Source organism: Triturus cristatus, chromosome 6 (assembly GCF_964204655.1).
Source record: "Triturus cristatus chromosome 6, aTriCri1.1, whole genome shotgun sequence".
NCBI lineage: Eukaryota > Metazoa > Chordata > Amphibia > Caudata > Salamandridae > Triturus > Triturus cristatus.
Genome location: NC_140589.1, coordinates 1,501,442,568 through 1,501,468,890, shown reverse-complemented (window position 1 = coordinate 1,501,468,890; position 26,323 = coordinate 1,501,442,568). Strand labels below are relative to the sequence as shown.

The following is a 26,323-nucleotide window of genomic DNA, read 5'->3' as shown; positions in this document are numbered from 1 at the left end:
AATATGGTTCTCGAAACCAAATATGGGTTTAATTTCCAATAGAGAAAGAAACAATTTGCCATGGTGATGTTCAGAATGCCACGACCAATAGTTCCCTTTTAATCTTTCTAGGCTTGGAGGGTCCCTTTGCTTCCGGGTATTCATAGCCACCGAGGATATTGAGAATGCTCGCAATGTACTTAAGCCATGAGAGTTGCTATTATCCCAAGGTTAGCAAATTGGCTTGAGATAGGTAGCTACGTTCGGTTTGGTCCAGATTTGGTGCCAAAACAGGAGTTGCTTTAATGCTGCAATAGCGTCCATGTTATACAAGCTCAACTCATGTCTAAGTGCTGCCATTGGGGTCCTAGCACCAAGTTGTAACAAGTGGCGTAAGAATTATTTTTCAATTTTCTGGAGACCAGCTGCCTTACAAGTCCCCCAAATATCAGCACCATACAGACCAGCAGAATATAGTTGTGCGTGAAAGGCCCGTAGTGATGGTTTAATCCCTCTTCGACCAACACTGCTCCTGTAGCGGAGGACTGCGTTTAACTGCTGAAGCATACTTATTTCACTCTTTTTCCGCTGTTTGCCCCAAGCTAAATGGGCATTGAACCTTAACCCTAGGTTATCGTAGGAGTCAACCTGATCTAACGGCTAGTTATATATTCTGAATGAATTTTTCAAGCTGCGCCATGAATTGACCAGCATATGTTTCGTTGGTGGCTCGGACTTCAATTTCCACAAATTTTTGTGAAGCCAGATGCTGCCAAAAGTGGCATCACAGTGTTGTTCTGTAAAAATATTTTGGCAATGTTCGAAGACCAAGCCTCCTCTTCATTCAACTGGCCACATCTTGTTGGATTATACACATTTGTAAAATGCTCAATCCAAGTCTGAGCCGTATTGCTGGACTCTAGATTTCTCAGGGCACCTTCGTAACCACATCTAATCAGGTTCCAAAACAGTCTTGTATTATTTTCTTGAATTACCCGCAGGAGTTTAGACCAAGCTTTAAAATGCAGATTCCTTTCTTTAAATCTAATCAATTGTTTATATTCTTTCCTCAGCGACAGGAAACTTAGTTTGCCCAATGCAAATTTCTTTCGTGAACATAAAGCCAATGCCATAACAGTTTTTAATTTAAGGCACTCAACATCAAACCATGTGATAGTCATTTTGTCTTTGAAGGCCAGAGGATCCATTACCAAAAGCTAACTTTGAAGTTATTCTCAGAAAAGTTCTTATTTGCTGTGCTAAAGAAAACAATAGTAATTCAACAATCGGATGGGGCAGTTGGATCAATTTGGTCAAGCAGCACTAGAAAGTCATCCCATTCTCACTGATTGTAGCGTAAAGAAAAGGCCAGTGTGCCATGTGACGTTTTTTCCTCCTTGGCACCACAGTAAAATCAGATGAGCTACAGAAGTTTAAACTGCGATTGATGCCTATAGGAAAGGTGGCTTATGAATCAAGAAGCTACACATGTGCGATGTCTAAGAAACTTTGTGATAAAACTTTGCAAGTTGCATGTTATTTTGTGAAAAATTAAGAGCTGAACCTACTTTCAGACAAGTGGTGTTACTGGACTGGATGCAAAGAATGAAGCCCTGATACAATGTCTACAACATATTCTGTGCCTTTTTATATTAGTGTGTGTTCCTAGTTAGAACTAGACATGAGACTTGACATTTTAGAAGCTGAGACCCAGACCCTTATCCCTTGCTGACAGCTCTGGCTACTGCTGCTTCTGCTCATCCCTTACATCACTTTTGATGCATAATTTTTACAGATTGCTGCTGCAACAGTTTTTTGTATTGCTGAGACTCTGTTGAGTTTAATGAACTACTCTTTGTGGGAAGTTCTGCTGCTTTAATTTGATTTTGAGTTTTACTCTCTCATTTCTCACTCTTTTCCTCTGAACTCAAGCTCTTCATGAGTTGAGTTCTACTAACTTTAAATTATGATCCTGTTCTTTAGAATAGGGATTTCGGTCCTTTATGGAGCACTCAATATATTATTTGATTATTTGTTCTAACCATTCCTTTCGATGAGCTTTCTGTAAACTTTCTTGATTTTATGGACTAATTTGAACGAAAAGAATAAAATATACTTACTAATCTCTTTATGATAAATACAACTTTTGAAACGATTTCAAACTCCCATCATTGACTGGATTTAAAGCTGTAATCCTATTTGTCTTATTATGATGAAATAGCCCTGACTCAAAATACATCACTTGGAGCAATTTATCCGAAGAAGCCAGCGCAGGAACGGGGCTTGACCCTGTTTTTGTGGTCAGGAAATAGGTTTGAACCATACTATTTAAATTTCACCCAAGATCCATGCTATCAGTTTTCTGGTAGCAGAGCAATGTTTCAAGCCTTAAGAAAGGAGCCATAAACAAATTATCCAACTTAGAATAAAATATCCGAATCTTGGAATACAATGCCCACAATCTGAAAGACTGACAAGGTGCGATTTTCGAAGGCGGTTGTTCTGGAGGTGCGAGTATTAATAGGGTGAGGCGCGTTTTTGTGATTATGTTTACTGCTGAATATTTGAGTTAAGAGTGAATGGTCAGATGAAGGAAATGTTTATTTGTGTAGAAGTTGAAAAGTTTCACATTTGGCGTAGCCTAAGATCCTTGTATGTTGAGACAAGTGTAGAAGACACTTGAGTTAGCATTGTCGAATGGTATTTCTTGTTTTAAGAGTAATTGAGGTATACAGTGTGAGGTACCGTAACTTACACAATTGAGACAGGGACACTAATAAATTGTTGTGATTGTATTAATACTGATTAATGCTAGCAGAACCTGATTGAGCAAAGTGTGAAGCTGCATTGACTAGGGCAATTTCACGCTGGTCGAGACTTCACTTGCGAATGTGAAATTCTTTTTCTGTGGTAAAAGTAAGATGGTGTAAAAACCTTAACATTTCGGTTGTTGAATTACTATTTTTGTTTTTAGCAGAGCAAATATGAATTGTTATATAATTTGTTATTGCCATTTTGAAGATTTCTGTTGAATTATGTGAGTGCGAGAGAAACTGTAAAGGAGGGTGAACGACTGCAAAGAGTGAGACGTGGTTGGTGACGTTATGGTGCCGTGCTGTGATAGGTCAGTGGTTGTGTGAATATTACATTGAGATTTGTTAACAGGATTTCGATAATCAACAAATGAGAAAGGATTAGAAGAAAAGAAATCTGACATTTACGGAACAGAATCAAAATATGTGAATTGTTTACTTTAAGATTTGTGAGAAACCTGAAGTACTTTAAAGAATTTAATAGTTTTATAGAGGGTGTTGTTACAATTCCGATACGGGAAGATTAAGATGCACCTCCTGACGGTACGCCTGCACATTACATTTTTATTTTACAGAGTTTTATATAGCGCAAACTTGTCCCGGGAATCAGAGCGCCTTAGATAGCACCAGTTGCATTACATGTGGACACATTAATTATTTATTTTTTTTATGTTTTTTTGTTAGGCATGGGGAGATTAAGTGATTTGCCCGGAATCACAGGATGTTCAGCGTCATTGCCGAGACTCAAACCCAGTTCCCCAAATTCGAGGTCGACTGCTCTAGCCGTTAGGTATATATAGGTATATATAGGTGTGTGTGTATATATATGTATATATATATATATATATTCAACAATCCAGTTCAAGCTGTTTATGAAGAGGCGCTGACTCCGTGGGAAATTCGTCAAAGAAAAATATTTATTTACAGCAAAATGGCCAAACGCGTTTCGACGGACTCGCCGCCTTGGTCACTGAACACAGGTATAGCACATTTACCACATTATTTAAATCCTTTGTTGCCATAGTTACACAACCGTTTGGTAATAGACATAGAAAAAATTCTTCTTTCATTATGTCAACAAGAAAAGAAAAAAGTTTACACAAATCAAATACGAGTGTAATACTCATACATTTAAACTTGCATGTAGTCGACTACAAAGAATACAACTATGTTAAATAAATTTGACCCCAGTGGGTAGTGATAACATATGATTCCATTAGTCGATCTTTTAACATCGGTTGAGAGACAACAAAAAGGAAGAAACGAATATCTGCTTGCCTAAGGTGCTACCTGTGTAGGTGGAGTGGATTTAGGATAGACAGAGAGGAAATAGAACCCATAATTTTCTAAATTAACTTGATATGAAGTACAATACTTATTGCAGATGTACACTTAACGCTTCGTCAGCGTTCAATCCTGTAGGGATTTTGCTGTCTAGTAACATGATATATCTAGATTCCAATTTGCGTAGAGACAACAATCTATTCCCTCCCCTGTTGTTTTTAGGGATGTTGTCTATTACAAAGAATGAGAGGTCTTCACTTCTGCCATTGTGTATGGTGTTTATGTGTCGGGCCACCGGATAAGTTGGATCATCCTTGTTAATGGCACGAAGATGCTGCAATATTCTTACGTGTACTTGGTGAATGGTACTACCTACGTAAAACTTATTGCAAGTACACCTTAAGACATAAACCGCAAACTCGGTTTTACAAGTGTAGTAGCTGCGGATTTCAAACGGAGTGTTCCTGAATGGTAGTGTAAGGCTGCGGGTGTTAGTCCCATACTTGCATGCCTTACATTTTGCGCACTTGAAAAATCCTTTTTGCGGTTTAAGCCATTCAGTTTTGGCACTCGCTCTAGGGGAGTTACAGACAAGTTCTTGGCGCATAGATTTGGCCCGTCTAAATGTAATTTGCGGTGGTTTTTTACATAACTCGCCTATTACGGGATCATTTCGTACTGATGGCCAATGTCTGAGCAGTATTTTTCTTAGGTTGTTGTGATAGAGATTGTAACCAGTGATGAGTCTGGGGGGTGTCTTTTTATGATAATCTCCTGTCTCTTCTAACGTTTTCTTGTTGTCTGGTTTCAGTAACTCTATTCTCTGAATTTTTGCACTTTTGTTCTCTGCTTTAGTCAATATTGGTTCATTATATCCTCTATGACTAAGTCTGGTAAAGAGTTCTTTCTTAGCTTGATTGAAAGAGGTGACAGAGCTGCAATTTCTTTTCATCCTCAAGCATTCACCGTATGGAATGTTGTGAATAAGTTTATTCGGATGGAAACTACTAGCGTGTAGTATGGAGTTCCCTGATGTTAATTTTCTAAATGTTTTTGTCTCTATCCTTTCATTCATGTGGTATATTTCTAAATCTAGAAAATGAATCATCTCTTTACTGGTAGTGCATGTGAATTTTAAGTTTAGATCATTTTGGTTTAAATCAGTAGCAAATTTGATAGCAGATTCTTCAGTACCTTCCCACAAAATAAAAATATCATCTATGTATCTGGTATACAGTTTGATGTTGTTTGACATTTCTTGGTGATATTGATGCCTGAGTACCTGCTCCTCCCACCAGCCCATATGCAAATTAGCATAACTGGGGGCGAAGCAGGTACCCATGGCTGTACCTTGGATCTGTCTATAATACAACCTATCAAACAGAAAGAGATTATTGTTTAAACACCACTTTGTCATGTCCAATAGCATGGCTGTGTGTTGGTAAAGTTCCATTTCTCTTTTGCTTAAAAAGAAAGCCATGGCGTTCAAGCCGTCTTTGTGCCTGATACTCGTGTACAAGCTTTGTACATCCAACGTCAAAAACACATAGTTGTCACTCCATAGATGATTATCAATTTTGTTCAAAAAGTCTCTGGTGTCTCCTATGTATGCTGGTAGACTCCGAACAAAGGGCTGAAGGAAGTGGTCAATGTACCTGCTCGTATTTTCAAATAGCCCTCCAATAGCTGAGATGATCGGTCTCCCAGGGGGACTCAGTGGATCTTTGTGAATTTTTGGAATGAGATATAATTCCGGTGTTACTGGGAAATCATTCTTTAAAAACTCCATCTCATCCTTAGATAACAAACCCATTCTCTTCCAATCGTATAGTGCTACATGAAATCTTTCTTTAACTCCTGTCGAATATGTGGAGCTGATGCGACAGTAACAGTCTTGGTCCTGAAGTTGTTTCATTGCTTCTTGCTGATACATGTCTGTAGGCCACAGGACTATATTACCTCCTTTGTCCGACCATCTCACCATAATGTCATTCCTGGATTTGATCTTATTCATTAAATTGTTGTATTCAAAGATATTTTTATTCAGACTTGTTCTGAACTGCTTGCTACTCATTGTGGCTAGTTCTTTCAGATCTTTGATCACATTTTCTGAAAAAATGTCTATGCCGTCTCTGGGCATCATTGGTAGAAAGATTGATTTCGGTTTGAAGGGACTTTGCGTTTTTGAAAATATATTTATATTTGAACCTGTGGCTGCATCAGTAGGAGATATCTGACTCATCTCTTGATTCAATTCTTCTAGATGTTGAAGAAGAGGCATGTCTGCTACTGTTAAAATATTGGTAGCGGTCTCGGTGCTGTCCTTCAAGGGCATTGGTGTTTGATTCCTATTTACATTATAGAAATATTTGCACAATTTCAATTTCCTGATGTAATGAAATAGATCTATTCTCGTCTGAGTGTAATCAAAATTTGTGACGGTACAATATGAGAGTCCTAATGATAGAATCTTTTTTTCTTTTTCTGTGATATCCATTTTGCTTAAATTGATCACTGTGTTATCTGATTCTTCATTGCTATTCATTGGCGATTGTTCCTTCTGTATGTTGATTTTCCGGTCTTTTGCTGCACTTTTCCCCCACCTCCGGTTTTTCCTTCGCCTTGGTTTTGTTTTTGTTTTTGTTTTTGTGTTGGTTGATTTTTCTGTGTTGGTTCTGGTCTTGACGTTCGTGGTCTGAGACTCATAATTCTTTCTAGACGTAAAAAACCAAACTCTTGGATTGGTGTGGGAGCACTCTGGATTGGGTCCTTAGCCATTGCACCTTCAGGATCTGATTCCAATTCCGAACTTAATTCTGACTCGCTTGGGTCACTCATTCTTGGGATGTTACTTGCCGATGTTGATAACTGCTGTCTTCTGATGTTATCAAACTTTTTTGAAAATGTATAAATTCTTCCTTGGAGATAATCGTTCCTATCTCTTTGGAACTTCATAGCTTTTCGTTCTTTTATAGTCTGTTCATGTTTGGATAACTTTGTTTCAATTTCCGTGAGTAATTTAGTAATTTCATCCTGGTTCTCTAATTCTTGCAGTTGCTTAAGGATTTGATTTATTCTTTCCATTAGTTTTTCACGATCACTTGCAGCGAATTTTATCAAAATTTGCAACATATTTTTTGATGACTGTGCGCTATTTTCCGCCCACATTTGTAGCATTGCGGGATCGGGGTTCTCATATGTCGGGGCGATTAGGATTCTCAAACCCCTTGGAATGCGTCCAACGTCTAAGTATCTCTGCAATGATTTACACTCCCACCATTTGGAGACCTCCGTCTTCCTCAGTTTCTCTAGCTCATGTGTAAGCCTCTTGACATCACTCACTGGTTGTGAGTCTCTCGATATATTGCTGCCAGTAGCTGAAGACCCACCAGTGTCTACATCGCTGAAAATATCAAGGGCCTCTTCTTCCCGTCTTCTAACCCACTCCTCTGCCATCGCTGTAAATTGTATGTCAGTCTTTGGCGCCCACTGCTCGCAATCAAAGTTTGCGAACTACCTTTCCCACAAGCCACTATGAGGGATCGCGTTACGCGCACAACGCTCACTCACAGGCTTACCTGAGAACCCGGATTGCCCTCCAGCGACCTCGGGGCTCGGCTTGCCTGCTTCCGTGAGAGTGCACTGTAGACGCTTCGTTCCCGTATTTTTCGGCTCGTCGGGGGGCTCTTCGAATTCCTTGACTCCAAATTCGAGGTCGACTGCTCTAGCCGTTAGGTATATATAGGTATATATAGGTGTGTGTGTATATATATGTATATATATATATATATATATATATATATATATATATACACACACACACTTTAGGTTGATTTGTAGAGCGCTGCTTGTCACACGTGCGGTGCTCGAGGGTATCCAGCGTAACATAAATGGGCAGTAGCATAGTCGCTCAGGTGCCACTGTCAATACTGTGCCTTAGAAACCAGAGCTGAAATTATAGACAGAAAACAATTTCTTTCCCAGGACTGTTTGTTTCTGTACAGATAGAAAATTGTAAGATCAATGGGCTGTGGTGGCATGATAAGTGCAGCAGCAACTGCTATTGACAGCTCTGCAGCAAACAAGCATGCAGCACTGTGATATTCCACCGTGACAAAACAGCTTACCTAGAGTGAAGTTCTCCATGCAGTTCGAAAGATTATCCAGCACCTGTCTGTGCACAGAATGTGCTGTATTTTGTCATTTTTCTCGAAGGCAGCTTGTGAAAGTGTATCGAGCTTCTGTGCTAAAGTGCTGGTGAAGGCTGTCCAAAGAGCTAGATAACACCTTTACATGACAATTGAATTGGATTACTTACAAGTTTATGGCTTCGTACATAGTACAAGGTTTCTGAGAAGGAGGGTATATTAAGATTTCTAAAATGTGGTAGCTCCGAGACTAGAATTACTGAAAGACTGTGAAAAATTGTACGGCATGAAACCTCCCCCTAGACCTACACAGTACAAAGCATTGAATATATGGGAAAAGGTTGTCCGAGAGAAAGAAAGAACAATATCAGAAGACGACCAAGAGAGCAATGCGTATTTATGCAGATGCTCAATGGAATGAAGGACAGCAGAGATGGGTGAAAGCTACAATTGAAGGGACTAGACTGTATACTGCTAGTTCCACAGAAATGGGAAGAAGACAAAAACCCAGGGAAAGGACAAACTGTGAGAAGAAAACGAAAATGAGACACTGTTTCTAGGGATGATACTTTAGAGGAAATGTTAGCTGCACATCCCCCATCTTATGCAACACCACCAGTCAGTACAGGATAATGATTCCCCTATGAGACGTGTTATGCCTACTGCCCCAGTAAAAGCCAGTATAATGCAAGTTGAGACACTCCTTCAAATACCTCAAATTGCCCTATCATGTGTTGCTCAGCCATAGACTGGCATTTCACCAGTGATGACATCAGTTACAACTGGTCCGATGCACGTACCACAAATAGCAGGTGCACAGACTGTGCCTAGACCAATTGGAAATGCCCCAGCAAATATTAACCGGACTCCAGAGACACAGAGTTGCAGGAGGTTTACCTATGACAGGATTTATTCAGACTGCTCAAAACTCACAGATTGTTTTATGGAGACAACCTCAGGTGGTTCAAGTACTAAAAGATGGGAGAAGTATTGTTTTGACAATATCAAGAGCCCCGGGGGAAAACAAATTTGTTTGAAGATGGAATATTTCCACCATGGTTTGTGGAAGCTGCAGGGATTAAAAAGACAGAGCACAGTGCAAGTGGGTAGCCCAGAACATGAAAAGCGAGAAATCATTAAATAACCCCAAATTAAAATTTGACCTGGAAGAAACCCTTAGGACTGTTCAGATTTAGAATATTTAAGTACATATCAAGATAAAGAATGGATTTGCCTGTGTAAAGGAATTACAAGACGAGCAGCAATTACACATAAGTTGTCTGAGTTGGCTTGGAAAAAGGAGGTTACTTATTCTAAAGGTTTTCCTTTGCAAAAAAGTTAAAGGGTTCAGTTAGATGATGTAGCAATTGAAATAATGCGTTCTTCGGGAATGCGGTTGCACAATACCAAATAAATGAAATGTACTGACAAATGCAGAAATTTTTATCAAATTGGAGAGCAAATGGGCAAGTAAACGTGAAAAGAAAAAGAAACAATATGAGTTAGGAGGCGAAAATAAGGAACAGGATGAGGAAGGAGCTTCAGCTTATCCACTGAGAGAAATAGTGGGAGGAGCGTATGTCCATGTGCCAAGGAGCAGAGGTGATCTTAAAGCTTTTATGAACAATTTCCAAAATTAAGAGACAAGCCTGTGCAGTGGTACATTCAAGTTGATCGATTTGTGAAAATTTCAAAGGTGCTGTGGATTGATTTGAATACGTTCTTTGATATTGTAGTACCAAGTGACTTGTGGGCTAAATGTAACATTTCAGTACAATGGCCACAAGAAGAGTCAACGAGAGTGGTACACACTAATGCGCCATCTCCTGTAGTTATGGAGAAATGTAAAACAGTGATTATCTTCCTGAAAGGCAAAGTACCTCAGAAGGATCTTGATTGATTAAAATCAAACAAACTACACAAATAGACAAAATAATCAGTACAAGAGGTCTATGAGGGCTTGTTGCAGGGGTAGAGAATATCCAGATGAGTGACATGGAGATTTTTGTATCTTCATTTGTATTAGGGTTGAGACCAGAAATTAGCGTGCATATACAACAAAGTGTAATTTGCTGGCAGAGTAAATATATCACTTGAGATCATGAGGTGTGCAAAATATTGCAGTGATGAACAAGAGAAGAGCAGAAAAAAATTAAAGAGAAATTTAATTTTGCTCAGACAAATCTTGCTCAGAAAGATTTTCAGAATGTTTCTTTTTCAGGGAATCAAGGAGGTATGGAATGTGTTGGTGTTCCACAAACAGAATTTCAGAGTAATTCAGGAGGTTTTGGTGCTTCGCTAGGTAGAGGTGTTCCAATGATCCAGGTTCAGGAATGGATATTGCAGCAGTGAAGAAAATGACCACTTGTCATTTTTGTAACAGGATCCGGCACTGGAAGAGGGAGTGTAGGTTTAATACTGATAACGCAAACAGAAATGTACAAATGCAGAAAGAAGTGCCGATGCAAAATATGCCAGTAAAACAGATGCAGGTGCCAATGCAAAAACAAGTTCCAATGATACAGGTACCACAGGCCCAAATAATCCCACAAAATATGGGAAATCCGAGATTTAATTTGAACCAGATGCCAAAAGTAAATGTAAACCTTTCCAAAATCAGAATCAGAATACATTCCAGCAATTCCCTGTGTTAGATAATGATGGTTCAGGCTCCGACACTTCTTAATGACAGTGCCTGAAGGGAAGGAAGATTGTGTGCTTGGCGCAGTCTTAGGGGGTAGGCCAGAGTGGTCCAAACATGGAAGGTGAGGTGAATGGCCACCTCTATCATTTCTTATTGATACAGGTGCTACCAGATCCACTGTGAGAACTCTGGAATCCCCAGACTTACCCTTCTTGGGAAAAAAAAATCCAAGTCGTAGGAGTTTTAAATAAACAGATTACAAATCCAGTTTCAGAGAAGGTTTCAGTAAAAATAGGTTTGTTAGAGGAAAGTCACCAATTTGCTGTTTGGATCCCAAGCCCTATAAACTTGTTGGGGAGAAATGTATTGTGTAAGTTAAATTGCACAATCTATATACCAACAGATGGTGGGGAGTTTCAGACTCATGATGAAGATGAGGAGTTTAAAATGGCTCAACAAAAGACATCTGTAGGACTGTTTCCACTAATAAAAATTGAAGACTTACCCTCTGATTTGAGAGAGACTGTGAACCCAGAAGTGTGGATCTAACAGAAAAAGATATTGGACTAATTAAAGGTGTAGAACCAGTCCAAGTCACCATAAAGGCAAAGGCATTGTACCTAAGAACACGACCGTTACATCTGACCCCTGAAACAATTGCAGGAATCCCATAGTGACATCCCGCGTGCAGGTGAGACAAAGATACCTGTCCTCCTGTACACGGACGATGCTGTTCTTTTAGCACGCTCCGGAGTTGCGTTGAACAAACTTCTTTTTTCTTTTGGAGTTTTCATGTCATCTCTGGACATGAAAATTAATACAGAAAAATCACATGTAATGATTGCTGGACCCGCAGGTAGGAAAAGAAAGTCGCTAACATTTTATTGCGCGGGGAAGGAGGTTAAGAGAGTCCCTTCTTTTCCATACCTAGGTGTGACTTTCGATGAAAAGGGCACCTGGGGCCCCCAGCTTTTGGTTAAAAGCAGCGCTGTTGCTAGAGCGGCCGCAGGGCTGCTAGGTTTTGCTAAAAAACTGGGCGCCCGTCCCATGGAAAGTATCATCAAAGTTTATAAAGCAAAATGTTTGTCAGTCGCCCACTATGGCTCTGTTATTTGGGGATATACTAGCTCTGCCAAAATACAGAACGTAGAAAATACATTTTTGAGATCTCTGCTTTCTGTTCCCCAATCAACTCCGATTTTTTCATTGCATACAGAGTTAGGCTTGGGCTATATATCTGACACCCTAAAATTAGCCCCAGTGATTGGTTGGTTAAAAACCTGGCTCAACCAGGAGCTTACTTTAAATCATATTATTTTAAAAGATTGTTTAGACCTGGATAGAGCCCTTAACATCCCATGGGTAAGATATGTGAAAACCCAGCTCATTTTAGCAGGTCGTCCGGAGCTTTTCTCATCTCCAGATGGAATAACCCATGAAGATTTAAAATCAGTCAAAAACACTCTGACAAATTTATATGCTATGGAGAGGGAAGAAATAGAGCTAAAAAAATCCATGGTAAGGAAACATTGTATGCTTTCCTTTGTTCCAGGAATGGAACCATACCTTTTGTCGGTAACAAATCCTTACCATCGCTTTCTTTTAACGAGATTTCGCTTTGATTTAATTCATTTTATACTGGGCGATTTCAGAACCTGGACTAGACCTGATGATGCTGAACCATGTGACTGCGATCATTTTTCAACGCAGGACACAATGCACTTCATTATGTTTTGCGGTCATTATATTGAGATCAGAAAAAGATATTTGTTCCCTATTTTACGTAATCAGGACTTTATTCAGGTAAAACCAGCCCTGCTGTTTTTGCAACTTCTTCCTAACACAAAAGTAGCTTTTTCAGTCGCTAGTTTTCTAGTTGCAGGAGCACGTTTAAATAAGCATCGTACAAGGCATAGGCACTTTATCTCTGAAAAATGAACTCTCTCTTTACTCATTCATTTGAATGAGTTTGTGTTTTAATAAACCCTTCTTTTTATCTTTTTTAAATATTTATGTACATTTTATTGTAAAATTTAGTGTTTTTTATAATGATTGTTTGTAAAAATTTGTGATCTGATGAAATGGTGACATGTATTTTTGCTCGTTCTTTTATGATTTTTAATAATCGAATAAAGATAATTGACTGACTGACTGACTGACAATTGCAGGAATCACAAGTGTAACAGAAGAAATGATACAGAAAGGAAGTTTGAGGGAATTGATTGGGAGTCCACGTAACTCTTCGATCATGGGTTTACAGAAACCCAATGGGAAGTATAGGATTGTCGCAATGGCATCATAGAATTCTTTTAGTTGGGCAGGGGGTCGCTTCCAGTCCCGGCTAGTGAAGGAAACCTGGAGCCGACCCAGGCACCAGCTCCGCAGAGTGGGGCTTCAAACGCTGATACTCCTCCGTCCCATCGCTGGCGCTTCCTACCTGGCTGCTATGACTTCTACTTGGAGGAAGAAGTGTCCGACCCCCAGAGCAGTGCTCGCACCTTATTCTTGACCATGATCGATGAGGTGACCTCTGTGGTGCCGAATGCCGGGCCACGATTAGCTTTAGAGTCTGCTCCCTCAAAGCCTTCGGCACCATGGTCCAGTAGTCGGAGCACAGCTTCAGGTTGTGGTCGCGCTCCAGGCATGAAAGACACACCAGATGTGGGTCCATGACTGATATTGCGCAATGACAGGCACTGCATGGTTTGAACTTCGAGATCTTCTTTCTGGACATCCTACACACCAAAAGGATTTGACAAAAAGTCAAAACAAATCTGTCAAAAAGTGACGGGGTCGCTCTCTTAGACGGATCTGCGCTGGCTGGCGCGGAAAGAAAAGAACTGACAGCGCGTTGAGTTGGCGCCTATATAGACGACGCGGACATCACAACGACAAACTCAACGCCTACGTCGTCACGTGAAGTCGACAGATGCCATGTATGGGCGCAGGGGTACTGCTACCAAAAATCTTCCGGATCCAGCCTGACGCCTGGATGTTCAAAGATAAGGAATCGATTGTTATATCTGTCTCGCAGAGGTTTGATGCTACAGCTGCCATCTTCCACAACTGACTTAAGTGCATTATGGACTTGATGAACTTAAACTTTCTCAAGCTGAATACAGAGAAAACTCAGGCAGGTAACTGCCCCGTTCCATCTACTAAGGCAAGAAATCTTGGAATAATATTTGACAACCAATAAAGTTTTGCAGGACAGATCAATCATCTGACCTCCTCTTGCTTCTTTCTATTGAAAATTCGGATTAAGATCTTGCGTTTTATTCCACTGGACCTCAGGGAAACAGTAATAGGAGCTCTTATCCTCTCAAAAATTGACTACGGCAATGCATTATTTTTGGGAATTGACAAGTATCAGACTGCTAAAGTGCAGTCATTGCAGAATGCGGCAGCGCGAGTACTACTTAAGATTCTTATATATCACTCCATTTCCGCTAGCATTAGGCAGCTTCATTGGCTCCCAATCTACTAGCGTGTAGAATTTAAAGCCCTTTGTCTGGTGGGGGAGCCATGGATATGCAGAGACTATTTCTCTGGTATTCCCCTCGGCAGAATCTTAGATCAGTCAATACAGGGCTACTTCAGGTTCCCAAGACTCAAAATGCCAGATGGGGAGGCAAAAGCCTATCTCGCCGGGCAGCCAAATTGTGGAACAAGCTGCCGATTATTATTAGGCTACAGTCCAACAGGCTTCTCTTTAGGAAAATGGTCAAGACCTGGCTTTTCCCCCTCAATAAACTTCTGATAAGCCTGAACAATTGCAACACATCACCCCTAGCGCCAAGATGGCTCGGCATTTGTGCGCTTTATAAATATGTCACTTACTTACCAGATGGCTCTATCAGATAAAAAAAGTATGGTCACACTAAAGATTCACAAAACTAGGCTGCCACTTCAGGTTCATATGCTAAACTGAGGAAAGGCAGAGTATTTCACCGTTTACTACGAGGGGATGCCTGGTGCATCCACCTATTAGGTCACAGGACAAGTCCCGCACCTCACATTGACAGTGCAGGACTAGGCCATGCAGGATATCACTTTCATGTGCAGTCAGGGACTAAAGGCAGTAGGACACACCCATTTACCCTGTAGAAGACTTTCCCATCCCAAAATCCAGAAAGGAATATCGTAACAAAAGTGACAGAAAACTTTAAGGTAAAAACTTCACAAAAAGGTGTGCAGGAAGAATATGGTAAGGCAGTAAAGTGGACCTTGAATTTAAATTCATCATGCTGGAAAAATGTGGTGAATAATATTTAGACCTACGGGTTAAAAGCTTGAACATTTAAGCCCACATGCATCAAAGCAAAAACCGGTCGCAAACGGTATTTTTGCATTTGGGATGCATCATCCAAAATGCAAAAATCGCAATTTAAGTAATCTCTAAATTGCGATTACTTAAATTGCCATTGCATTTAAGGAATTGCAAATTGAGATTCCTTAAATGCAATGCATTAAAATAAAAAAACTAGCGATTTTGCTAATAGGGGGAGCAAATGACCATGAAGTTGAACTTCATGGTAATTTGCAAAAACTTAAAAAAATGCACTAAAGCGCATTTTTCAAAGTTCCATTTTACACACACACATGCCCTTGGGGCATGTGTGTGTGCAAGATGTACTCATATGCAGATTTCATGGGTGCAACAGGGTGTCCTTTTGACAACCTGGCACCCTTGAAATTGCATTCTCAATTTGCGATTCTCTAATTGAGAATCGCAAATTGAGAATGTCTTCCCATTCATTCCTATGGGCCTCTAGGCCCATAGGAATGAATGGGGAGGTATTCCTTAATTGTGACTCGCAATTTGCGAGTCGCAATTAAGCAATGTTTAGAAATCGCTATTTTTTAAGCGATTTCTACATACATAGCCTTTTGCTATTCCTTATTAGCGAATCCTTATTTTTCGCTAATAAGGGATCGCAAATGGTATTGTTGATGCATGTGCCAGTTAGACCCTGGACAAGATAATATGAGCATAAAAAGCATAAAATCACTTACCACAATGTCTGGAGGTATATACTATCCACATAATTGAAAACTGGAGCTGCTAAGGATGCTGCTACTAGGATTAATTGAACCCCTGTATTCATCTGAAGAGAAAACAAAGTAAAATGCTGAGTATTTGTTGTGATCTCCATCACCCTGAATTCCTATAAAAATATAAAATACATTTGAAGAAGATTTATGTACTTTCTTCGAATAGTAGTAGAATATGGATTTCATAAAATCACAGATTCCAGTTAACTGCATATGTGGATAAAGGGTCTAGGAGAGTTACAATTACTTCTGCTAAAATAGTTTTAAATATGCCACTTTTAAAAGTTGAACATAATTATGTTGCCCAGCGGATGTAAAACAAAATAAATAGAGCAAAGACCTCTGTTGCGCTTTGCTTAACCGTCGCATCACATCGTAAATGTCTCAAGATGCCCATTTGACCCAGAAAATCTTCTGAAACAATGCCAGCATTTGATGATGCCTAATATTCTAATGCTCATTTCCATGCAGCCATTTAATCAGCAGTTGTGATGCAAAGCTTACACAAGAATTAGATATTCAAAACAAAGCATGTCAAACTCCACTGAATAGCTGTAAGCATGATTTGGTATCTTGTCAAATATCTCTACAATTGCAACATCCATTCTAGAATAAAAACGTTTTATGTTCAAAACTTAAAAAACAATATGGCAGTTGTGGCTACCACTACACCACACGTCTATCAGTAATGTTCTGGCAGTGATGGTCAGGAAAAACTCCACAGTCGGTTCCTTAATAGGAGCAGATAATCCATACCATAGAAATTTTTAATCTCTTTATTCTTCTTTTAGTTTCACAACATTTAAAATATGTCACAGTTATCAAACACGTCAATGGCCCAGCCAGCACGTTTAGTCCCTGCCATGGATCTTCATCAGGGCAATCATTAATGTGGAAATTTCAATGATGATAGTTTTCCATATATTTATTGGATATTCATTTTTATTCAAGGTCATATTAGTGAGGGAGTACGCCAGAGACTCTTTTTTGTTTGAATCTGTTTTATTAATTTTTCAATTAACACAGACATATACAGTGTAACTCAGGTTCTGAAACAGTCATGATAGGTTAGCTACTTTGGTAGACAGTATAAATTGTTTCAAAGACAACCGAGACAGGTCTGCAGTTTTCAATGACAATTATTGCGTACATGCTGTGAGTACGCCAAAGCCTCTTAATAAGGGATGGTTAATAATTTGTCTTTCTTGCTGCATTATTTTGTAAACTTCACCACAATTTGATCCTTAATTTCTGAATTATTCTAGGGGCTGATGCATGAGTATATATATACACAGATACAAACAGAGCCAATACATTTCAAAGGAGGAGGTGCTGGCCTGGGACCCAGCTAGCCATGATCTCCTGAGGCTCTCGCTACCTAGGACTTCTGGAGGATGAGAAACTGCCTTCTTTGGCGAACATTTTATGAGCAAGCTTTTTTCAGCAGTGCAGCTCCCTAGAAAGACTCAGACATCTCTTCCCTCCTTTGCGTCATTCAAAATTTGAACGCACATGACATGAGAGGGAGGATGTGCCAGCATTGACAAGTCTGGGCTGCAAGCAACCAGCTAGCTGGATCATGAGTGAGGCATCACACGCCATAGAGCACAGGAGAGAGCCAACGATGCTGTAGATCCTGCACACTTGACTGCTCCTTCTTGACGTCACAGAGGGGTCTGCTCCTGATCTGGACGAATAGAGGTTCCAGGCATGTTCAAAGTTCCTGGAAGGGCAGATATGGATGTTGAGAAGAGTTCTGAGTAAAGGTTCCCTCACTTTGAGTACTGGTTATTAGCCCATCCAGATGATTACTGCAGAGCCCGATATCACATCAGGGCTGAGAAAAAGGAGGTGGAGGATTTTTTGGGACACTTACTTCAACCTACTTCGAATAAAAAGGACTGGGAGAACTGAAAAGGCAGTCAAAGGTGTGGAAGCAAAAGAAACAGGGGGTCTAGCAAACCACATAATGCTGTGGAGCACTACACAACAAAAACTGCAGAAACTCTGTATCATCTGGATGGGCAGGGTAAGGAGACCAAGGCAGTTTTGAATCAAGTGATGAAATTAAAGGACTGTTCTAATGGAAACTTAGTGACCCATCAGCCGAACTTTGAGCTCATGGACGACTCAACTGCTGGGGGTTACTTTGGAATATACAGGAATTGGTGGGTCGCTGGAGGTCTTTTGAAAGACCTAATGAGCACTCAACTGAGAAAGAGCCACTTTAGTCATCTAAGAATATACAGACTGTTTACAAGGGGGGAAATTATGTTAGGAGGAGTGGCAGTGGCACTCTAATGATTGTTCTGAATTATGTGGAAAATAAAGGCTGTACTGCATGTGACACTGAGCCAAGAGGTGTGATGGGGAACCACGGTCTCTTGCCCTTCCTAGGTGACACTCACTGAAGCATGAGCTAATGGACGTCACAAAAGACTTGTTGGCCTGGGGCAATAAAGCTACAATTGGTTTCTCAGTGCAGCTGAAAGTGAGATACAAGGGTAAATTTAGGTTTTCTCCCCAGGGAAAGGCTGACAGTGTTTTTACAGGGACTAGGCGAGGATGAGGAATGAATTGGAAGCGGCTGGTTTGTTGCCGGCTACTGCTCTGGATGCTAAATTCGGGGAAGAATGAGCGGTATGGCGCTCTTGGCCTCTCAAAGTTCTGGAGTGGTGTGACCTATGGAGGTTTGAGGCTTGATTTTGGTTTGGTTAGAACTGGCTGACTTGTTATTACACCTTTCTTCTTTGTCTTCCTCAATTCCTACCTAGGGCTCCTGAGAGATTTCTGAGCAATACCAATTCTGAAGTTTACTAAAACTTTGAATTTTTTGAAAGTATGTAGATGCCTTTTGTACTGAGTAGTTACAGTCACTGAGAGTAGTATTTCTGGAGTGAAGGTTCAAGTCTTAGAGGGTCTCTCAAAGTGGTATATGTTGTAGTTGAGTTACTGCTAAAACCTTCAAACTTTGGTGCCATAAGCAATGAACAAGACAAGTGTAAAAAGGATTTCGTAGTATCGTAGGTCTCTTTTCCACTGGGGTAACTGACACCTCACCCTGGTTCCAGGTTTTGCCTTCACACAGTCCCTTTTTTGGTTCTCAAAATCCTCCGTCATGGCAATACCAAGAGGCCAGACACCTTCATTTTGAGTTCATGTGGAATCATTTTTCTTCATGGTAAAATGTTTGCAAATGAGCTCAATCACTGGGGTAACCTCAGCAACTTGTCCTGGGGTCCTGCAGAGGTAGGAATACTGGCAAAGTCCCACAAAGTTCTTGTTGATGGGAAATACTTGTTTTAATTTTGCAGGTTTATATAGCACATACTCGGTACAACGGTATTGGAGTGCTTTATATGAGCAAAGTTACATGACCTCAGTACGCATTCATTTTTTACGGGCGGGTAGATTAAGTTATTTGCCCAGATTCACTGGATGTTGAACTGAGACTTCAAACCTGGCTCCCCAGGTCCTAATTTGGCAGCTCTAGTCGTAATGCCATATCCGCTCCATAGTAAATCCCTAGTACCTCCTACAGAGACAGGTTCCCAGGAAGGTGTCTCTCTCCAGCTAAGACATGCTGGGGTTCCAGTCCCAGGTGGGCGTAATTCAAAGCAGGGAGAGCTTCTGGAGTTTGTGTGCCTGTAGCAGCAACAAGAGACCAACCACTTGACCCATGGAAAAACTATTATTCATGTCATGTCACTGCAGATATCTTGAAACTTCAGCCTAGCCAGAGCTCTATGGTGCCCTCTGGAGGTATAGTTCTGTATGTGAGGGGTGTAAATGCAAACTATACCCCACAAACATTTAATTCCACACCACTGGTGCATTTCCTATGCCAACTTATCATGCTTTAAAGTTAAATAAACTAATTTCCCAATACTTGTTTTAGGGGAAAAGCACATGCGCTGTAACACTGTTTGGCAGTGTCACTGCAGAGAGATTCCCAAAGTTAGCAAAACCAAACAAGAAGAAATTGGGAAGGGGCAGAGGATGGGGGAGAACTGCAACACTATCTTTGCTGATACAGGTATAATTTAAGATAGACTGCGTCCAACAAATATTATCTAGGCAGCCACTTAAGAACATCAGTGACCTCCAACACTTAAGAGATGTAGCTGGTGTCACTGCTGGACTAGAAATGTGATGATTTGCTTGACCAGTAGGAACCTAAAGTCTTCAATCACAGATTGAAAATCTTAGAAGCAAATATGGAAACTTGTAAAGACTTCATATTTGACAGAGTCAAGCTGAGTTGGATAAGTACATCTTGATGTACTGTTGACTGGTGGCAATAAACAAGTTTGTCCAAAAGAGGGTATTGATGCGGACCTGTTGATTGAACATGGAGGAGGCTAAAGAGAGATAAATGAAGACCATGAGGCAGCAGTCCCCTTTCTTGGGGATTTTCACGGTTTCAGAAACACCACATATCACTGCAGTTTCTTCCGAAGCTCCAGACTCAACTACCTCTGCTGCCAAATGCCTTCCCCCAGCAAAACGTCTGACACTTCCTGAGGGACTTCTCACTGGTTCTCTAGCATCAGTACTGTACTGTATTGAAGGTGTTCAAAAGCACAAACCTAACTATATTGGGCAATGGTTGAAATATTTGATGCTCCAGGGTTCACGTCGTCCCCAGTAATACTTTATATCCAGAGTGTCAGGTGGAGAATGATAGACTGTCTTGGATATAACATTGCAATGTCGTTGGCGAATTGATTCCTGTGCATTTACTGTTCCTATCAGAGAATGTACTCTTGGATGCTCATTATGTACTAAGACCATTGTTGTTAGAGCTGCATTGTTGGTTGTGATTGTTAATCTGAAACAGAATAAATAAAGGTTTTTTTGAAAAAAAGAGGGAAAAAAAAAAAGGACGCTAGCAATGTGCACCGAGGTAATATGTATGTCTCAATGAACCGGAGATCAAAAACACAGCCACAGCACCACAGTGGGGGGAGAGAAGGGACACAATCAAAGATGGCAGAAGGACTGTGAAGATGATGGTTTACATATATTTACAGACAGGACGACCAAGTAAAACCTTCACTTCAAGATTCCCCAGGACCCCTTCCTTATATGTTACTCGTAGCAATAGCTGAAAGCATTCCATCCATGTCACTATTTGTTCTAAAATGTATTACCTGACAAGCCATAAAGAGCAGAGGTACAGTACATGCTGGCATAAATTAATCAAAACGTACTATCACGAACAAGAACCAAGCAGATCTCACCTTGCTAATGAAAGTTGGCTTCAACTGTGCAGTTGCATAACAGGGATTGAAGTATCGACTAATGGTTTTCTGAAAAAGAAAAAGAATCTACTTTGAATATCTCAGGGGCTATCTTTAATATTATAATTTCTTCACACAGATTCTAGATCTTCATGATATTTCATAAGGTAATTCTCTGTCTCTGTAAAATATGGCCCAACAGCACGTAATTATAGTTAAATACTTTATTTATGGTTAAAGCTTAAGAAAAAAACCAATCATGGCATAAACTATAAACCCTGCTGCACAAAGTGCAATATGCTATTTAATACTACTGTTGAGCGAGAACTGGACATCATGACCCACTCACGGCCATACCTCTCATGATTCGTGCCCCCGAAAGCACACAGTCAACAATGTACGTGCACATCTGCATAGATGTCATATAGAGCCATGGCAGCGAAAATATTTGTGATCCAATAAAAATGTTGTATAAAGATGAGTGGACTACTAAGCTAACATTAAAATATTTTATCTCACGCCACAGATGTAAGTGCTTGGGTTACTGGTAAATAACTTTGTTTTTAACTTCTAGAATTGAAAGAACACTATGGCATAAACAATGTATGTAGATCCGACAAGAGTAATAATATATTTATTACCACTGCTGAGAGAGGGGCAGGGCAGCATCATGGCTTCTTCAAGGTTGCATCTCACTTAGGTGGGTGAGTCTAGGCAGACTGAAATTAAGACTGGCTAGGCCTTCAGATGAGCAGCTCAAAGGTTCGCATAAATGAAAGGTGAGCCTTAGATAAGCCACTGCGGAGTTCTCTCCCCCCACTACTTTATGCGTTTTAGTAAAAGAAAAACAAGCTATATCCTGCTAAATAAAGGCAATGCGCAAATTACATCATCGTTTTTTAACACTTTAAATTCCAGGAGTGCGTTATATTAATTGTAAAGAATACCTTGTATAACTGAATTGCACTGGCATTACCCAACCTTTTTCGACAAAAATGTCCATGAAGATGGAGCAAGAGATCTGTATACTTTGAAAGTCGATTTCATTAAACATACTGACTGGAGTGTACAACTATGCTCAAAGCATCGTCCTTTGCTGTAAATCTTGAAACAGGAGGTAACCCCTATGGCTAGATTGCAGTATGTGTGACCAAAAGCTTGGCCTATAATCACAGCTAAAAATCCCTTGTCATCATGAGCAAGCAACTTTTGAAGACCAGGACAGTTAGCCCATTCCCCCCTGTACCACTGATAAATGCAGGATTCGGAGGACGACTACCATGGCAACCTACATCTCTTATACTCCGGATGACCGAGTCTCAAAAAAGGAACAAAGAAAGACTACTGACATTAAATCTAATCCTAGGCATCTACTGGTTTTAAAATAAAAAATAAATGTGAATAAAACCAGGCATTGATCAAGTCAGTGTTTTTTTTTTTTTTTTTTTTAACTGGAACTTCAGACCATGGCTTGCCAGTCTCTTGGTAGAAAAATAACGTCCCAAGCCTTAGACTGACCATGGATCCAGTCAACGGTCCCCAGATCCTCCCCGGGGATATCAAAGTGAGTAGTTAATTCCACTGCAGAAGATAGCCAAAGCCTCAGGTAAGCAGCAACTGACTCAAGAAGGGAGAAATACTACGCCAACAGGTAACCGGACAACTAAAAACCATAAGGAATTGAAAAAACAAAAGAAAGATGAGGGACCGCAAAATCCAGGTGTGAACTAGTGTTTCAAAAACTGAAATAATTCAGTACATGCCTCACAGTTATCTGCTACAAGCCATGATGCTCGTGAAATAATGTGGGCTAGCTTACCTTCAAAACGGTCAAGCTAACCTATGCTAGTGTCTACGGCAACTCTTGTATCCACTCTAGTCTTTCGTAAATCCATAGTCTCCACAGTTTCACCTTCCTCATTTGCTATTGTATGAAATCTACGTAATATTTTTTTTTGTCAAAGATGTGACTGGGGTTGTACTCTGTCTGTTTTTTGGGCCTGGGTCCTTTTCCAAGTTGGAAATGCAATAATAAAACAAGAGAACTGGGGAGTGAATCTGAATAAAGCAAAGTATGTATTCAAGTCGTTTAAAATCGTATTCAAGAAACGATAGTACTTCCTCATAACATGCCGGTACTATAATGCATTCCCTCCCTCATTCTGCACCCTACTGACCGCCCATTATTAAAGCTTCTGCTTGTTAATTTTGGAGACGGTCAGTTGAACTTCTGGGTTATGTACGCAGGACATGAGATACCCAGAGCTGCTTGAGGGCAGATGGAAAAGTGGTGACACAAGAGGTGTAGAGGGTCAAGAGAGGAGCACTGATGACAACAGAGAAGCACTGTGAACAGAAAAGGGGACTTGGGTAAACAAAAAGAGTAAAAATGACACCAAAGCAGCAATAGACATAGGGGAGCATCAATGGTTAATAACAGAGGACGACAAAGGACTGGGAAGATGGCTGTCGATACCAGAAAAGCTCTGGTCACAGCAGAGATGGTCTACTGGTGAAAGGAAGAAGACCAGAATAGTGGTCATCCTCTACAATTGCACTTACCCAAGCCCTATACACTGGGACAGAGCTTGTGACATATTGAGCACAGGGTGTCCAAATATCCATATCTATTAACTATTGTTGTCCTTGTACTGCAACCAGCTTAAGTGGGATGAGGCAGATTCCTTTCTATACGTGAGTATTGGTGACCTGTGCAGAATGATCAGCAAATGAAAACTACAGGGTACCTACAAACCTCAAGATGCCACAAGATCTACCCCTGGAAAAGTGTGGACAGCTCCATTCTCAGCCTTGGAGACGGATTTATATCTTGGCGGGTGGAGGTGAGTCGGCCAGGACGATGGAGTATATTGCTCGGCTTACCTGACAAAGCCTCCGCCTGCCAAATTTAGAAATGACTGCCAACCCGCCAGTCATTTCTGAAGCATAGTTTTGAAAGTATGACGCACAGTACCGACAACATGACTGACCCTTCAAATGTATTTTTTTTATTTTCAGAAAGAAATTCCTGAAGCTGGATTTTAATTTTGGAGAAAAAAAATAATGAATGCCATCCTGGCCATGGACGTTTGCCAGGGGCATTCCACAGTTTTCACTGCCCTTTACCACTTAGGATTTCCTGGAGGTGACAGGCAGTGAAAACAGACATGTATGCCCGCCCATCTAAATTAGGTGGATGGACATACAGGTCAACCTCAGACAGCCTTTACTTCGTCGGAGGGGTGTAACCATTGCAGAGACTGAGTAGTCTCCATTTGCATTACACTTAAGGTCCGCCTGCATTTAAATCATGTGGGCGGACCATTATGTCGGTGGTAAAGATACTTCATCACCATTGCAACGGAGTATCCTTACTGCCAACACATAAATCAGCCCCATAGTCAAGGGGTACTGGGTGCCGCTGCACCCGTATCCTTGAGCAGAAGAACCTGCATGGCCTGCCGCACTCGTGACAGGGCTGTGAGCAAGCTTTGGTATTGCTAAACTTTGTGACTTAAACCAAGTTATTAAATATTCACATTTTCTACACTTGTCCAGAGCTGCAACAAAGTAGAAAATAAGCGTATAAAATATACAAATAAGCCATTTGATTTCAGCACCTCATGAGAGAGGACCTTACAAAGGCGAGTCCTTCTCCTGTGTTTTTTTGGGGTGGGAAAGAGTTTACCCTACCCCGTGCCTCTTTGATGTGGAGTCCTGCTCCTCAATCGCAGATGGGGCCACAATTGTGGAGCAGGAATTCATCCACTAGACCACCAGGGATGTATTTCTTGGCATTTTGGGGGAGGGACACACTAGATGCTAGGGATTTTTATATGATGAGGATTACAGAGAGCGACCCCTTGGTCAAGGGTTGCTCCCCTTGGAGGAATCTGGTTTTGGAATTCCACCTGCTCCAGAGGGCAGATCGGCTGTTTTTAGGCAGGTATGCCATCGGGGGCAGCAGCCCACTTGACACCATGTATTTTCGTTTTTATATGTCTGGGAGTGGCCCCTTGAGCAGGGGCCACTCCCCTTTAGAGGGAAAATATTTTGGTATACATTTGGCCGTTTTATGACACTTTTAGGCTAATCTGCCCCCAAGGGGTGGCAGAAAGCCACTAGACAGCAGGGCTTCGAATATGTATGTGTTGGGTCGCTCACCTTTATTGAGGCAATGTTTTGGCCGTTTTCAGCCCCCCCCCACTCATGGGGGCAGATCTGCCATATTTCTATGCCTATCTGCCCCCACTGGCACCAGGGAGTTTTACATTTACATGTCAGGGAGCGGTCCCTTGGGCAAGGGTTGCTCCCCTTTATTGGGACAATATTGTGGCAAGGTAGACAGGGGCAGAACAGCCATATTTCTAGGCCCACTAGACAGGAAAAATGTGTGTGCGAGTGTGTGCGTGAACTTGAGCTCGGCTGACGGTTAGCATGTACTGGCTTTTGGGTGGCTGTGTGGGCATAGGTATTTGGCTGGCAGTGTGTGTGGACTGGTGCTTGCCTGGCGGTGTGTGTTGGCTGGTGCTTGGCTGGTGGCATTTGTGTACTGCCGCTTGGCTGGTAGTGTGCGTGGACAGGCACATGCCTGGCAGTGTGCGTAGACAGGCACTTGCCTGGCAGTGTGCGTGGACAGGCACTTGCCTGGCAGAGTGCGTGGACAGGCACTTGCCTGGCAGTGGGCGTGGATGGGCACTTGCCTGGCAGTGGGCGTGGACAGGCACTTGCCTGGAAGTGGGCGTGGACAGGCACTTGCCTGGAAGTGGGCGTGGACAGGCACTTGCCTGGAAGTGGGCGTGGACAGGCACTTGCCTGGAAGTGGGCGTGGACAGGCACTTGCCTGGAAGTGGGCGTGGACAGGCACTTGCCTGGCAGTGGGCGTGGACTGGCAGTTGCCTGGCAGTGGGCGTGGACTGGCACTTGGCCAGCAGAGTGCATGAGCTGGTATTGGCTGGTCGTGTGTGTAGTGACCTTCTGCTGGTCATTACACACACACACACACACACACTGTCAACCAAATGACAGTCCACACACTGCATCAGCCGCCAGCCAGTGTGATTGCTCTCTCAGTCATGTGGGCGTATGAAAGTGTTGGGCCTTTGACTGGCCCTGTCTGATGAAGTGAGTGTTGTATTGTGCTGGGCCAGCAGCTGG

At 41.4% G+C, this 26,323-nt stretch overlaps 1 protein-coding gene across 1 annotated transcript in view; it reads right to left on the bottom strand.

The window, feature by feature from the left end:
* The window catches only part of CRLS1 (cardiolipin synthase 1), an 89,023-nt gene that overhangs the window by 5,369 nt on the left and 57,331 nt on the right, over nt 1-26,323 (bottom strand). Inside the window, exons 5-6 of the mRNA XM_085612635.1 lie at nt 21,167-21,235; nt 15,885-15,976 (exon numbers count right to left, since the gene is read on the bottom strand). Of these exons, the coding sequence (XP_085468761.1) occupies nt 15,885-15,976; nt 21,167-21,235 (161 nt within the window). The remainder of the gene's footprint in view (nt 1-15,884; nt 15,977-21,166; nt 21,236-26,323) is intronic.